The following is a 15,689-nucleotide window of genomic DNA, read 5'->3' on the forward strand; positions in this document are numbered from 1 at the left end:
TGCTGTTTTTCTGCTAACTGCTGCATTATTAAAGTGTTTGCTTCTTTACATCAGAGATTCTGTTAGAGAAAGGGGTCAAGTTGGGGTCCTCAATCAGCTCTGTAACAAATGTGTGTTCAACTAGGGCACAAACTTCACTTATGAAAATATGAAAAAGCCAACAAAAATTCCTTTGTATTCTTTTTAAAAAATCAACTTTTAAATATAAAGAAACGTGTCCCTTTATTTGCTACTACAGTTCTGACACACAGGAAGTGAGGGCCGCTGTGACATAATTACCCATGGACCTATAATATCTTGCCTTTGTAGACTAACCCAAATTAAGTAATGGAAATGAGAAAAAACAACAGCAGAGAATTTCATGTGATTGAATGTATTTCTTAGAAAACTAAGTACAGTTTATAAACATAAGCAGAGAAATAGTCTTGTAGTCCAAAATTTTAAATCCAAAACCAAAGGAGAAATTGGTAAAATATAGTTTCATGCAAAGCACTCACTGTTCATCATCATCATGTTGGGAAAATACATACAAGCACGTGTGCGCATGCGCGGGCTTGATTTGACGCATACACAAAGGGTTAAGTTGGGAAAGATGAGGCTTTGTAAACTGTTCTCTAGAAATACATTTATTCATGCAAACATGTATAAGTCACTCTGTATTTTTATACAACATAAGATTGTTTATGATCTTATGACCATTTTTGTTTTTTTAAATTTTTTTTTGCCAGAGAGGGCTTTCAGTAAATGTTTTATTTAGAACATTCTTTGAAAAAATTGAAGTGCAAAGCCACAAAAAACAATGGTATTTAAATTTCTAATGCATAGTAGAGTTAGGACTATCACACTAGCTCTTTTTAAATCTCACTGCTGTTAGTAGCTTCTTTTAATTCTTCCATCACTAATTCCTGTTGGGGTTTTTCAGCACTTTTCCTATAAAGCAAGTTTTCCCCATGTGGGTTTTGAAATGTAGATTCCTGGACAAGCTGATTAGATGTGTTTATGAGCATGTGGCTTTTAGCTTTTAGGGCATAGGCTTCCATAGGCTTTGCTCTTTTTTGGCAGAGCCGGAGCTGGAAAGTTTCTTGGAAACCACGGCGGAAATTCTCGTTGAAGAAACCATAAATGATGGGGTTGACACTGCTGTTGCCAAATGCCAGCCAGTGTGCAAAAGGGTAGATGTAGATGTTGATGATCTGCAGTTCATTTGGAGAAAGGTCAGCATAGTCTGAGAGCATCATTAGAGTCCACAGGGGCAGCCAGGAGAGAATAAAAAGCAGGGCCACAATCAGGAGCATCTTAATGACCTTCTGCTTCTTCTTGGATACCATGTGCCACTGTTCCTGGTTCTGCCTGCCTGTGTGAGGAACTGCAGCCCTGAAGAGTGACACTCCAATCCTTCCATACATGACGACGATGAGGGAGAGCGGAGCCAGGTAGATGTTGGCAAACAGCACAGTGGTGTAGATCTTCCTCATTTCCTGATTTGGCCAGTCTTCCCGGCACCAGTAGACTGGACTGGTTTCATTCTGGGAGTTGAGTCTCACTCGGTAATATTTTTCTTCTTGCACATGTAACATTACTGCAGATGGAGACATAATGGTGATGGCTAGGACCCAGATGATCATAATAATCACAAACGCTGTCTTGATAGTGAGCTTTGGTTTAAAAGGGTAGACCACACACCGGAACCTGCAATTAAGGACAAATATAAATGAGGCACTGCTTCATCACTTCTGACCAAGTCATACACCAAATTTATTTATGTAATTACAGGCCTCTCACCCCACAGTCCCCTCAAAAATATAGAAAGTTATCATTTGCAGTAGAAAGGCATGCATTGTCATTTTCGTAATTGATACATGAGATAAATTTTAATTCAAAATTTGAACAAATGGAGTATAGCAGACACTATTAATAATAAAAAGTAATGATGAACATGGCCTAAAACCGTTTCAGACTCTGTTCCATTAATTTGCATGGACCATCTCTTTAAGCCTCCTTGCTTGAAAGATATGAAAACAGACTTGGAAAATGTAAAAATCTTACCAATAATTACATAGGATTTTAACACAAGTAGTTTGGCTTCAGAGCTCGAACTCAACCTCTACATTGTCCTCTTTAGATGGGTAGTTCTGTTAGGCTGTGGTAGACTGCTAATCTGTAGCAATCAATGAACCTTTTATCACTCAGGCACTTGTGTGGTCCCCTACACATTATTTGCATAACTTGCTTTGACCAATAGGATATTAGCAAACATGATGCAAGCAGAAGCTTTTTATACACTTGCATGTGGGGCAGGTCCTTCTAGAATGCTTCTTCTTAAAAGCCAGCCTTCAAACTCCAAGAAGTTGAATTAGATGAAAGGCATGTAGAGAAAGATTCTGGGAGATAAGAGCCTAGCCATTTTGGATGTTCCAGTGCCAGTTTAGCTCCCAGAATAATGCTGCAACATGAGTGATTCCAGTTATAACACATGAAGCAGGAGGGTGAACAAAGAGATGCCCAGTTAACCCACAAAATCATGAGATGTAATAAACCAATATTGTTTGAAGCCACTAAGTGTTTGCTGATTTGCTTTACAGCTGTAAAAATCTGAGAGTATTCATTATGATCTCTGATTATGAGCCTTCTCAACATTCTATGTCCTCTGGTGGGTACAAAAATTCAGCATCCGTATGTAGAGTAAGCCTGATTCATTTTACTATGATTTTGATATTGTGGATCTTGTTGTTATTATTGAATTTCATTATGTTAATCATAAGATAATCATACTATCATGCAACTGTGTAACATTTTATATTTTTTCAAAGTACCTATTACCTATTTAATCTTCCTTGATTTTTATGACTCCATAAAACTGAAATGTTATGAAAATTGGTACATTCTAGATCTGTAGATAAGAAAATATAGAGCTTTAAGTGTTTGAGCAGCAACTCCAAATTAACTTATCTTCATAGAATGACTAGTTAGCTTGGGCTTTGACTGCTCTGTTGTCATTCTTTATAACTCCTTCATGTGTAAGATCTTCTCTTTTCACCTTGAAGTGTTCTTACAGTCTTCTAATCCATGAATCCTCCCATTCACCTGCCCTGAAATTATGGGTAATTTCATAAACACAAGCCTATGTATGTTGCTCTTTTTGAATACAAATTAATAGGGTTTTGGATATTATTGTTTCGTTTACTTATTGAACAAATATATAAGTACACATATTGATATATGAGAGAAATTTTAACTCAAAATTTGAATAACTGGTGTATAGCAGACATTATTAACAATAAAAGTAATGATGAACAAATATAAAAGTACATATGTATATCTGTACATATATATGTACTTATATATTTGTATTTATAACAAATGTATGTACTTATATATTTGTTTAATAAACGTACACATATGACTATATATACTTATATATTTGTACACATACATATATGTGTGTTTGTATGTATCTCTTCAGGAAAGCAAAGATGAATAAGATAGAGAATAATCCCTGCTGAGAAATAATCAATGGAAATATTAAAAATATTAAAAACTATATAATAATTACTAAAATTGTGCTAAAAAGTTTGGACTTCATTTAAAAACCAGTGGGGATTCATTGAAGGATTTACACAATGAAAGACAGGATTATTTTTACAATTTAAGAAGCTTATTTGGGCTGCTGTGAGAAAAAAATAAATTAGAGTTTGGCTTCCTGAAGCCCTAAGGCCAGTTAGAAAACAATCTCAGTATTCCAAGTGACAAAGGACAGTGGCCTGGTTCACAACTAGTTAGCACTCAGAAATAATAGAATTTGGAGAGTGACAGCAAAGTTGAAGACAGAAAGAAGATTCCAGGATAAAGCTCAGGTTTTGTGTTTGAATTGAGTGAGTGATCCTGCCATTCATTGATGTGGGGAGCATGAGAAAAAGAGCTGCCTGTTATTTAGTTTGTGTATGGTGTGGGGCTTGGAATAATGAGTTCAGCTCTGGGCATGTTTAATTTAAGGTGCCTTTTGTTGAATATGCAGGTGAAGTTGTATGGTAGGTGCTTTGGAACGTAACCGTAAAATTCAGGCAAAGGATTTTAGTCCGGAGAAATCAGCTTGGGAGTTTTTTTCAGTTTGGCTTTCTGCAAAAGCTAGCCCTGAAAAGAAAAAAAAAAAAAAAAAAAAAATTTTGAGAGCAAGTGCAAGAAATAAAGATGTGGTAGTTTTAAAACATGTCCGAGTTCTTCGACATTGCTTTCAAATTCTATTCCCTTCTCCTTGGCTAAGGATTGATGACTCAATCTCATGAATAGAATGTAGCAAAAAATGATAACACATCATGATTTTTGCTGGTACTATCTTTTGAGACACAGACCTTCAGAGCCCTAAACTAACTTATAAGAAGTCCAGGTCCCTTAAAGTAACCTCGCTGGAGAGCCCATTTGCGGAGACCAGTAGAGACAGAGCTCTCTTAGCCTCCACATATTCAAGTCTCCCTGGACTAGGTACTAACATGAGAGTGAAAGAAGATTCAGCCCTAACCTTGAAGCTGCTCCACCTGACATCAAGTAGAACAGAGACAAGCTGTACTTTCTAAATCTGTACATATCACAAATTTGTGACATAATAAATATTGCTGTCATTTTAACTCATTAAGTGGTTTGATTTGAGGGTGATTCATTATATGTCAATAGATAACTGAAAGTATAGAGAAGTGATTCATTAATGGGAAGGTAGGTAGCAAAGGATGTGAATCAAACCATTCGTTGCAGAATTACGCAACCCAAGGGGAGAGAATGCTGAGTACACCAACTCTCATGAGATTTTAGTTGAGGGCTACTTCTAGGGGTATTAATTATCTGGCATTTTTTGTCTGTTCTGCTTAAGAACTGAGACTGCACAATTTGGACTTGAGATACAGAGATGAAGATACTGGCAGTTGGATGTAAGACAGAACCCACTGAAACATTTAAAAGATCTGGCAGAGCACTGAGAGTCTCTGCTACAAAAGTGTGATGGCTAATTTAATCTATTGACTTGACTGGGCCAAGGGGTGCCGAGATTGAATCTTTTTCCTGGATGTACCTATAAAACTGTTTCTGGATAAGATTAAACTCTTAATCAGTGGACTCGGTAAAGTGAATTGCCCTCCCAGTATGGGTAGGCATCATCCAGTCCTTTGAGGGCCTGAATAGAACAAGAAGTGGAGGAAAGAGGAATTTGCCCCCTTTTTTTCCTGCCTCATTGCTTGAGCTAGGACATCTCATATCATCTTCTCCTGCCCACAGGATGCAATTTACACAAATGGCCACTTGCACAATTGGTTCTCCCTAGTTCTCAAGCTTTGGGACTTGCACTGAATAATACCGCAGACTTTCTGAGGTCTCCAATTTACAGGCAGCATATTCTGGGGTTTCTCAGTTTTCATAATTATGTGAGCCAATTTCTCATAATAAATCTCTCTCTTTGTGGACAAATGTACCACCTCTCCTTCCTTGTTCCAGCTGAACTACCTCTATGCCCTTCTCTGAACAAGTGCCTTCTAGTTCAATGTCGTAAGTATATACTTGTCTTAAGGGAAGCCCTTTTCCCAGTTTCTTCTAAGGGTAAATTTCTGACTCCTCAAGGAATCAGAAGGTCTCACCTCCCTTGTGAATCCACCACTCCCTGCCCAAATAGGTAGAATTGGTTATTATCTGTTTTGCATAGCTGTCAGTCACTGGTCCCCTAATAGAATTATTTGTAAATATTTGTTAATGACTGTGTCTGCTTCACCGGATTGTAGCCTTCCTGAGGCAGCACTTCTAATTTGTTTTAGATGTTACCAACCCAGCCCAGTACCTGGCACATCATAAATGATCAACAACATGTGTGAATGAATGAATGGATGAATGATTTTCAATCTTAAAATATACATAAAATTTCAGATCTATTTCAGCATATTTGCATTTCTGCTGTTAGAAACGTCTATATTGTAGTGTAAAAAATAGGAAAATTTTACCATCTCCAATTATTTATTTTTAAAGCATGGAAAATTCAATAGTTTTATTTTCTTATTACTGAAACTTTCATAGGTGTGTTGCTTTTAAAGAGGTGATATTCTAGACTCTGTTCCAAGATGGCCGGACATGAACAGCTCTGGTCTGCCACTCCCAGTGTGATCGACCCAGAAGATGGGATATTTCTGCATTTCCACCTGAGGCACCTGGTTCATCTCATTGGGACTGGTTGGACAGTGGGTGCAGCCCACAGAGGGTGAGCCGAAGCAGGGCAGGGCATCGCCTCAGCTGGCCGCAAGGGGTAGGGGAATTTCCCTTTCCTAGCCAAGCGAAGCCATGACAGACTGTATCTGGAAAATCGGGACACTCTTGCCCAATGACAGGATCAAATTCAAACATAACAATATTAACCTTAAATGTAAATGAGATAAATGCCCCAATTAAAAGACACAGACTGGCAAATTGAATAGAGTCAAGACCCATCACTGTGCTGTATTCAGTAGACCCATCTCACATGCAGAGACACACATAGGATCAAAAGAAATGGATGGAGAAAGATCTACCAAGCAAATGGAAAGTAAAAAAAAGCAGGGGTTGCAATCCTAGTCTCTGATAAAACAGACTTTAAACTGACAAAGATCAAAAGAGACAAAGAAGGCCATTACAAAATGGTAAAGGGATCCATTCAACAAGAAGAGATAATGATCCTAACTATATACGCACCCAATACAAGAGGACCCAGATTCATAAAGCAAGTCCGTGGAGGTCTCTTGTGGAGACCTACAAATAGACTTAGACTCCCACATAATAATAATGGGAGACTTTAACACCCCATTATCAATATTAGACAGATCAACAAGACAGAAAGTTAACAAGGATATCCAGGACTTGAACTCAGCTCTGCAGCAAGTGGAACTAATAGACATCTACAGAACTCTCCACCCCAGATCAACAGAATATACATTGTTCTCAGCACCACATCGCACTTACTCCTAAACTGACCACATAGTTGGGAGTAAAGCACTCCTCAGCAAACATAAAAGAACAGAAATCACCAAAAACTGTCACTCAGATCACAGTGCAATCAAATTAGAACTCAGGATTACAAAACTCACTCAAAACCGCACAACTATATGGAAACCAAACAACCTGCTCCTGAATGACTACTGGGTACATAACGAAATGAAGGCAGAAATATAGATGTTCTTTGAAATCAATGAGAACAAAGACACAACATACCAGAATCTTTGGAACACATTTAAAGCAGTGTGTAGAGGGAAATTTATAGCACTAAATGCCCACAAGAGAAAGCAGGAAAGATCTAAAATTGACACCCTAACATCACAATTTAAAGAAATAGAAGAGCAAGAGCAAACAAATTCAAAAGCTAGCAGAAGGCAAGAAATAACTAAGATCAGAGCAGAAATGAATGAGATAAAGACAGAAAAAACTCTGCAAAAAATTAATGAATTCAGGAGCTGTTTTTTTTTTTTTTTTTAAAGATCAACAAAATTGATAGAGTACTAACAACACTAATAAAAGAGAAAAGAAAGAAGAATCAAATAGACTCGATAAAAATGATAAAGGGGCTATCACCACCAATCCCACAGAAATACAAACAACCATCAGAGAATACTATAAACACCCCTATGAAAATAAACTAGAAAATCTAGAAGAAATGGATACATTCCTGGACACATACACCCTCCCAAGACTAAACCAGGAAGAAGTTGAATCTCTGAACAGACCAATAACAAATTTTGAAATTGAGGCAGTAATTAATAGCCTAACAACCAAAAAAAGCCCAGAACCAGATGGATTCACAACCGAATTCTACCAGAGGTACAAAGAGGAGCTGGTACCATTCCTTCTGAAACTATTCCAATCAACAGAAAAAGAGGGAATCCTCTCCAACTCATTTTATGAGACCAGCATCATCCTGATACCAAAGCCTGGTAGAGACCCAACAACAAAAGAGAATTTTAGACCAGTATCCCTGATGAACATCGATGCAAAAATTCTCAATAAAATACTGGCAAAACAAATCCAGAAGCACATTAAAAAGCTTATCCACCATGATCAAGTAGGCCTCATACCTGGGATGCAAGGCTGGTTCAACACATGCAAATCAATAAACATAATCCTTCACATAAACAGAACCAATGACAAAACCACATAATTATCTCAATAGATGCAGAAAAGGCCTGTGACAAAATTCAACAGCACTTCGTGATAAAAACTCTCAATTAACTAGGTATTGATGAAACGTATCTCAAAATAATAAGAGCTATTTATGACAAACCCACAGCCAATATCATACTGAACGGGCAAAAACTGGAGGCATTCCCTTTGAAAACTGGCACAAGTCGGGGATGCCCTCTCTCACCACTCCTATTCAACATAGTGTTGGAAGTTCTGGCCAAGGCAATCAGGCAAGAGAAAGCAATAAAGGGTATTCAATTAGGAAAGGAGGAAGTCAAATTGTTTGTTTGCAGACGACATGATTGTATATTTAGAAAACCCCATTGTCTCAGCCCAAAATCTTAAGCTGATAAGCAACTTCAGCAAAGTCTCAGGATACAAAATCAACGTGAAAAAAATCACAAGCATTCCTATACACCAATAACAGAGAACTCCCATTCACAATTGCTACAAAGAATAAAATACCTAGGAATCCAGCTTACAAGGGATGTGAAGGAACTCTTCAAGGAGAACTACAAACCACTGCTCAGTGAAATAAAAGAGGACACAAACAAATGGAAGAGCATTCATGCTCATGGATAGAAAGAATCAATATTGTGAAAATGGCCATACTGCCCAAGGTAATTTATAGATTCAATGCCAACCCCATAAAGCTAACATTGACTTTCTTCACAGAATTGGAAAAGTCTACTTTAAAGTTCATATGGCACCAAAAAAGAGCCTCCATTGCCAAGACAATCCTAAGCAAAATGAACAAAACTGGAGACATCATGCTTCCTGACTTCAAACTATACTACAAGGCTACAGTAACCAAAACAGCATGGTACTGATGCCAAAACAGAGAGATAGAGCAATGGAACAGAACAGAGGCCTCAGAAATAACACCACACATCTACAACCATCTAATCTTTGACAAACCTGACAAAAACAAGCAAAGGGGAAAGGATTCCCTATTTAATAAGTGGTGCTGGGAAAACTGACTAGCCATATGTAGAAAGATGAAACTGGATCCCTTCCTCACCTTATACAAAAGTTAATTCAAGATGGATTAAAGACTTAAATGTTAGACCTAAAACCATAAAAACCCTACAAGAAAACCTAAGCAATACCATTCAGGACACAGGCATGGGCAAGGACTTCCTGACTAAAACACCAAAAGCAATGGCAACAAAAGCCAAAACTGACAAATGGGATCTAATTAAACTAAAGAGCTTCTGCACAGCAAAACAAACTACCGTCAGAGTGAACAGGCAACCTACAGAATAGGAGAAAATTTTTACAATCTACCCATCTGACAAAGGGCTAATATCCAGAATCTACAAAGAACTTAAACAAATTTACAAGAAAAAATCAAACAACCCCATCAAAAAGTAGGCAAAGGATATGAAGAAACACTTCTAGAAAGAAGGCATTTATGCAGCCAACAGACATATTAAAAAATGCTTATTATCACTGGTCATCAGAGAAATGCAAATCAAAAGCACAATGAGATACCATCTCACACCAGTTAGAATGGCCATCATTAAAAAGTCAGGAAACAACAAATGCTGGAGAGGGTGTGGAGAAATAGGAACACTTTTACACTGTTGGTGGGAGTGTAAATTAGTTCAACCATTGTGGAAGACAGTGTGGTTATTCCTCCAGGTTCTAGAACTGGAAATACCATTTGACCCAGCAATTCCATTACTGGGCATATACCCAAAGGATTATAAATCATGCTGCTATAAAGACACATGCACACGTATGTTTATTGTGGCACTATTCACAATAGCAAAGACGTGGAACCAACCCAAATGTCCTTCAATGACAGACAGGATTAAGAAAATGTGGCACATATACACCATGGAATACTATGCAGCCATAAAAAAGGATGTCTTCATGTCCTTTGCAGGGACATGGATGCAGCTAGAAACCATCATTCTGAGCAAACTATCACAAGGACAGAAAACCAAACATCGCATGTTCTCACTCATATGTGGGAATTGAACAATGAGAACACCTGGACATAGGGTGGGGAACATCACACACTGGGGCCTGTCATTGGGTGGGGGGTAGGGGCAGCGATAATGTTAAGAGAAATACGTAATGTAAATGACAAGTTGATGGGTGCAACACACCAACACGGCACGTGCATACCTATGGAACAAACCTGCACATTGTGCACATGTACCCTAGGACTTAAAGTATAATAATTTTTAAAAAGAGATTGATTTTTTAAACACAATTTGAAAAGATATGTCCGAATTTAGTAGGTTATATATTTTTCGGGTAAGCTAGTTGCAGACATGCCCATTTTTCCGGATTCAGAGTTTGGTGTAGACTTACCTATCTACAGCAATTGCAACTAATGTAAAGACTGAAGCTGCAACAGATATTCCCTGGACCAGTCCACTGATCTTGCACATCGTGTTTCCAAATGGCCATCCTGAAAGGAAAATGAAATAGTCTTTCAAAAGGTCATATTTTCACAATCTCACTGAAAATAAAAATAGAAAGGCATGGAAACAAGACTCACGCAACTGTTTTCTGCATGATAGGAAGAGAACAATCAATGTTTCTCAGTATTTTCCCTAATCTCTCCAGAGCTCTGTTTTTCAGTACACAAATAATAACGTCAAAACTTAATAGTAGTTACCACATTCCAGGCACTGTAAGTGGTCTCTGTCTATCGACATATCTAACCCTCACAACAAGCTTTTGAAGGCTTTGTTATTTTCATCACAATGTAGATGAGGTAACAAATAAACAAATATTACATACTTTGCCACAGCTAGTTAGGAACATTTTAAAGATTTGAACCTGGGCAGTAAGACTCCAGAGTCTAAACCATTGACTCTGATGCAGCAATGCCCTTTAAATGAATAAACAGAATGCCGATTTTCTAGTTTGGAAAGGCACCCCATAAATTATGAGGAATCAGGAGTTACATACAGAATAAACTGTATTTATTAATATAGAATGAAATGAGACAATTTACCCCAGAGACACATCCAGAATAAAGAGCACTTTGCATGAACAAAAGTATTACTTTCCTACTAAACCTTAGCTACTGTATAGTTTATAAAAGAAATTAATAAAATTATTGTAGTAGTTTGATATTCTAAACACCCATCTGCTATTACTTGAAAAGGAACAATATTCTTCTCCTAGCAAATATTCTCATTTCTCAAAGGATGAAAATTATGCATTTCTCAGAGTTTTAAAATTTATTTTTTAAAATTTTCTGCAATTTATTTTCCGAAACAAAATATTCTTACCCATAAAGTGTTTTTAAATAACCTAAATAATTCAAGTATATCTTTTAAAAGTCACCTATTCAGATCATATTAAAAGAAACGCTTGAGTGACTCTAGTGAGTGGCAACCAAAAGAGAATATGTCTCTTTCAGTTCTAAAATGTGTTAGCGTGTAGTAGTACTATTTGTCAACAAAAATGCACAAAAGTGTGTGTAGCCATTGGTCGGACATGGAATATTAAGGATATATTTTACCTTATCTCCCTCCCTCAATTCCACTGAAATGATAGGTGTAGGATAAAAAAGCATAAATCCTTAGAAATTAAAGTGCCAGATACTACTAAATGGGAGGTTGAGAAAACAACATGATTGGTGGAAATTATGTATAAATCCAATTAGATGCCACTGGTTTTTCCCCCATGTTGGTAGAAGAATGGAGGTTTACTCTCTGAGGAGGCAGAACCGTAAGTACTCTAAACCCCGAGTTGCCAGGTGCGGGGTAATGAGTGCCACTGTGATGCAGAAGGATTAAGCGAAAGTATACCGCGGCACTGCATGGCAATGTGGAATGTAACAGCCAGCCCTACATTCCTATGGCAGTACGTTAGAAAATCTCCTTCTGGAAAAAGTGGCCTGTTCAATAATACTGATACATAGATTTTGACAATTGTGAATTTCCCAATGAATAGTCCAGACTAATGAAGTGGACAGTGGTCCTAACCTTAACCTCCAGGCATGCAGAACTTCCAGGCAGCCACACTATGCCTCACTCTGAAATACGGAAGCTAAGAAGCAGTTAACTAGATCTAGTCTTTTTTTTTTTTTTGGTGATATTTTATTTTGTTTTGTTTTGTTTTGTTTGTTTCTTTGTTTTGAGACAAGGTAGAGTGCAGTGGTGTGATCGTGGCTCACTGTGGCCTTAACCCCTCCACTTACCCCACCACCCTGTCCCCAGGCTCAAGCAATCTTCCCACCTCAAGCTCCTGAGTAGCTGGGAATACAGGTGCAGTCCACCACACCAGTTATTTTTTTTTTTTTAAGTTTTTGTAGAGATGGGGTCTCACTATGTTGCCCAGGCTGGTTTTGAACTCTTAGGCTCAAGTAATTCTCTCACGCTGGCCTCCCAAAGTGTTGAAACTACAGGCATGAGCCACCTTACCCAGCCTTAGAGCTAGTATATGATAACACAACAGAGTGACTACAGTCAAGAATAATTTATTGTATATTTAGCAATAACTGAGAGTAGAATTGAAATGTTCTTACGTAAAGAAATGATAAATGCTTGAGGTGATGGATATTCCAAATGCCCTAATATGATTATTATCCTAATATGGTTATTACACATTATATGCCTATATCAAATATCATATGTATCCCATAAATATACACATATGTACCCATATTAACTAAAAAGAAAACAAATTAAAAGAATTTTTAAAATGCAATGAAAAATAAACAGTTAACACTAGGGAAATGTCAAACATAAAAGAAAAAGACTAACACACATAGGAAGAAAAATAGGAAAACCAAATTAAGTCAGAGATATGAAAAATAGAAAACAGAAACAAATATTACAACCCCAGAGATATAGTGCATTTTGTCCATGAAACATGTGCATGATACTGTTTATATCATGATACTGTTGTATTATGGTGGGAACTACAGAAATATGCAGAAAATAAAAATAACTCAAAATATTTAAGATATGGTAACCGTATTGAGGAGTTCAACATAAAATTTAAAAGAGAAAGCTGAGAAAATCTTTGAAAATAGAAGAATGAGGGGCAAAAACTTAAAGTAAAAAGATGACAAAAAAAGAGCAATCCAGAATCTCTAATATCTGATTAATATGAGTAGAAGAAAGAAAAACAGAAAATAGCTCCACAAGAAAATTCCCTAAGATTAAAGGCCACTCATTTTTCAGATTGAAAATCCCTAATTTATGTCCAGCACAATAAATACAAAATAAAAAGGCTTACTTCAAGGCATAGTTTCATGAGAATTGAGAACATTAGGGATAAAGGGAAGTTCTAAAAGCTTTCCATAAGAAAAACAAAATACAAATCATGGGCAAAAGAAGAAAGAATTAAATATCATATTTTTTTCAGCAGTAATACCATATATTACAGCAGTAGCAATAGAGAGATTCCTTTGAAATTCTGACAGAAGAAATTTCCAACCTAGACTTCTTTATACAGTTAACTAATTGTGAGGGCAGAATAAAGATACTTGCAGACATATAAGAGCTCCAACATTTCCTCAGAAAGGAATAAACAAAAAAAGAGAAGTGGACATGGCATCCAGAAAATGGGATTGACCACAAAGAGAGGTGAAGAGAGTTGTCAGGTATCAGCGAAGGGGTATCCCAGAGCAGAAGCTGCTCTGCCCTGGGAGTAAGGTGTTCCTATAAAGACAAGAGAACAGAAAACACCAGGAGAGGTACCTGCAGGTAAATTTATAGATACTTGATATGTTTAAAGCTATTGGCAAGAGAGTAACACTTCTGGAAGCGAATTTGAGGATGCATTAATAATGGGTACACACCCAAACTAAGCAAATCAAAATATACCCTTAATAAATCTAGGAAAATGAAACATTTTATAAGAGAGAAATTGATACAGCATTTTCCAAGGCTCAGCAGGGATAAGATATATGTAAAATAAGAATGTATATTCTGTATGTTGATTCAAACAAAAATTGTGGCATAATTATACCAGGAGAATGCGAGAAGGTGAAGAGTATGAATGTATGTTTGTACTGATGTGGTGAAAGTTTACAACTCAATTTACGTCTATGAGAATTTGAAGAAAAAATATTGAAAACATGTTATTTAGAAATATATTAGTAATTACAAAAAAATAAAAGCAAAAATTGCCAAAGGCAGCTGCCTCCTGAGAATGCAAACAAAGAGCTAAAGATGGGTAATTTTTATTTTTTTATTTTTGGAGACAGAGTCTTGCTCTGTCACCCAGGCTGGAGTGCAGTGGGCGATCTCGGCTCACTGCAGCCTCTGCCTCTAGGGTTCAAGTGATTATCATGCTTCAGCTTCCTGAGTGGCTGGGATTACAGGTGCATGCCACCATACCAGGCTAATTTTTGTATTTTTAGTAGAGATGGGGTTTCACCATGTTGGCCAGGCTGATCTTGAATTCCTGGGCTCAAGTGAGCTATCCCTCTTGGCCTCCCAAAATGCTGGGATTACAGGTGCAAGGCACCGTGCCTGGCCAAGGATGGGTAATTTGTATGCAAGAACTTTAAAATAATTAATGTAATTTAAAGTATGTATGGGATAAAATATTGAGAGCACTTTTTGTTGGCAAAATAACTTTCCTAAAAGTCTCAGGATAAAAAAAAATCAATGTAAAAAAATCACTAGCATTCCTATACATCCACAACAGTCAAGCCGCGTGCCAAATCAGGAACTCAATCCCATTCAAAATTTCCACAAACAGAATAAAATATCTAGAAATATTAACCAGGGAAGTGAAAGATTTCTACAAGGAGAACTACAAAACACTGTTCAAAGAAATTCGTGATGACACAAACAAATAGAAAAACACTCCATGCCCATGGATAGGAAGAATCAATATCATGAAAATGGCCACACTGCCCAAAGCAATTTATAGATTCCATGCTATCCCTATTACATTACCAATGACATTCTTTACAGAACTAGAAAAATTATTTTAAAATTCATATGGAATAAAAATAGAGCCTGAGTAGCCAAAGTGATCCTAAATAAAAAGAACAAAGCTGGAGGCATTATGTTACCCAACTTCAAACTATACCACAAGGCTATGGTAACTGAAACAGCATGGTACTAGTACGAAAACAGACACATAGACCAATGCAACAGAATAGAGAATCCAGAAACAAGACCACACACCTACAAATATCTAACCTTCAACAAAACTGACAAAAACAACGGGCAAGTAATGGGGAAAGGATTCCCTATTTTATAAATGGTGCTGCGATAAACAGCTAGCCATGTGCAGAAGACTGAAACCAGACCCCTTCCTTATACCATGTACAAAAATTAACTCAAGATGGATTAAGGACTTAAAGGTAAAACCCAAAACTATGAAAACTCTGGAAGGCAACTAGGCAATACCATTCTGGACATAGGAACAGGCAAAAAATTCACTAGGAAGACACCAACAGCAATCACAACAAATGCAAAAATTTACAAAGAGAATCTATTAATAATTAAACTAAAGAGTTTCCACATGACAAAAGAAAATATCAACAGAGTAAATAGACAACCTACATAGTGAGAGAA

At 37.0% G+C, this 15,689-nt stretch overlaps 1 protein-coding gene across 2 annotated transcripts in view; it reads right to left on the reverse strand.

The window, feature by feature from the left end:
* Positions 1-357: 357 nt before the first annotated feature.
* NPFFR2 (neuropeptide FF receptor 2) overlaps positions 358-15,689 on the reverse strand; it is a 124,595-nt gene continuing 109,263 nt past the window's right edge. For both annotated transcript variants that reach the window (XM_045392511.2, XM_005555103.4), the window contains exons 3-4: positions 10,501-10,600; positions 358-1,689 (exon numbers count right to left, since the gene is read on the reverse strand). In XM_045392511.2, coding sequence (XP_045248446.2) covers positions 855-1,689; positions 10,501-10,600 — 935 coding nt within the window. In that variant the 3' untranslated portion in view covers positions 358-854. The remainder of the gene's footprint in view (positions 1,690-10,500; positions 10,601-15,689) is intronic.

This window comes from Macaca fascicularis, chromosome 5 (genome assembly GCF_037993035.2).
Source record: "Macaca fascicularis isolate 582-1 chromosome 5, T2T-MFA8v1.1".
In the NCBI taxonomy this organism is placed as follows: Eukaryota; Metazoa; Chordata; class Mammalia; order Primates; family Cercopithecidae; genus Macaca; species Macaca fascicularis.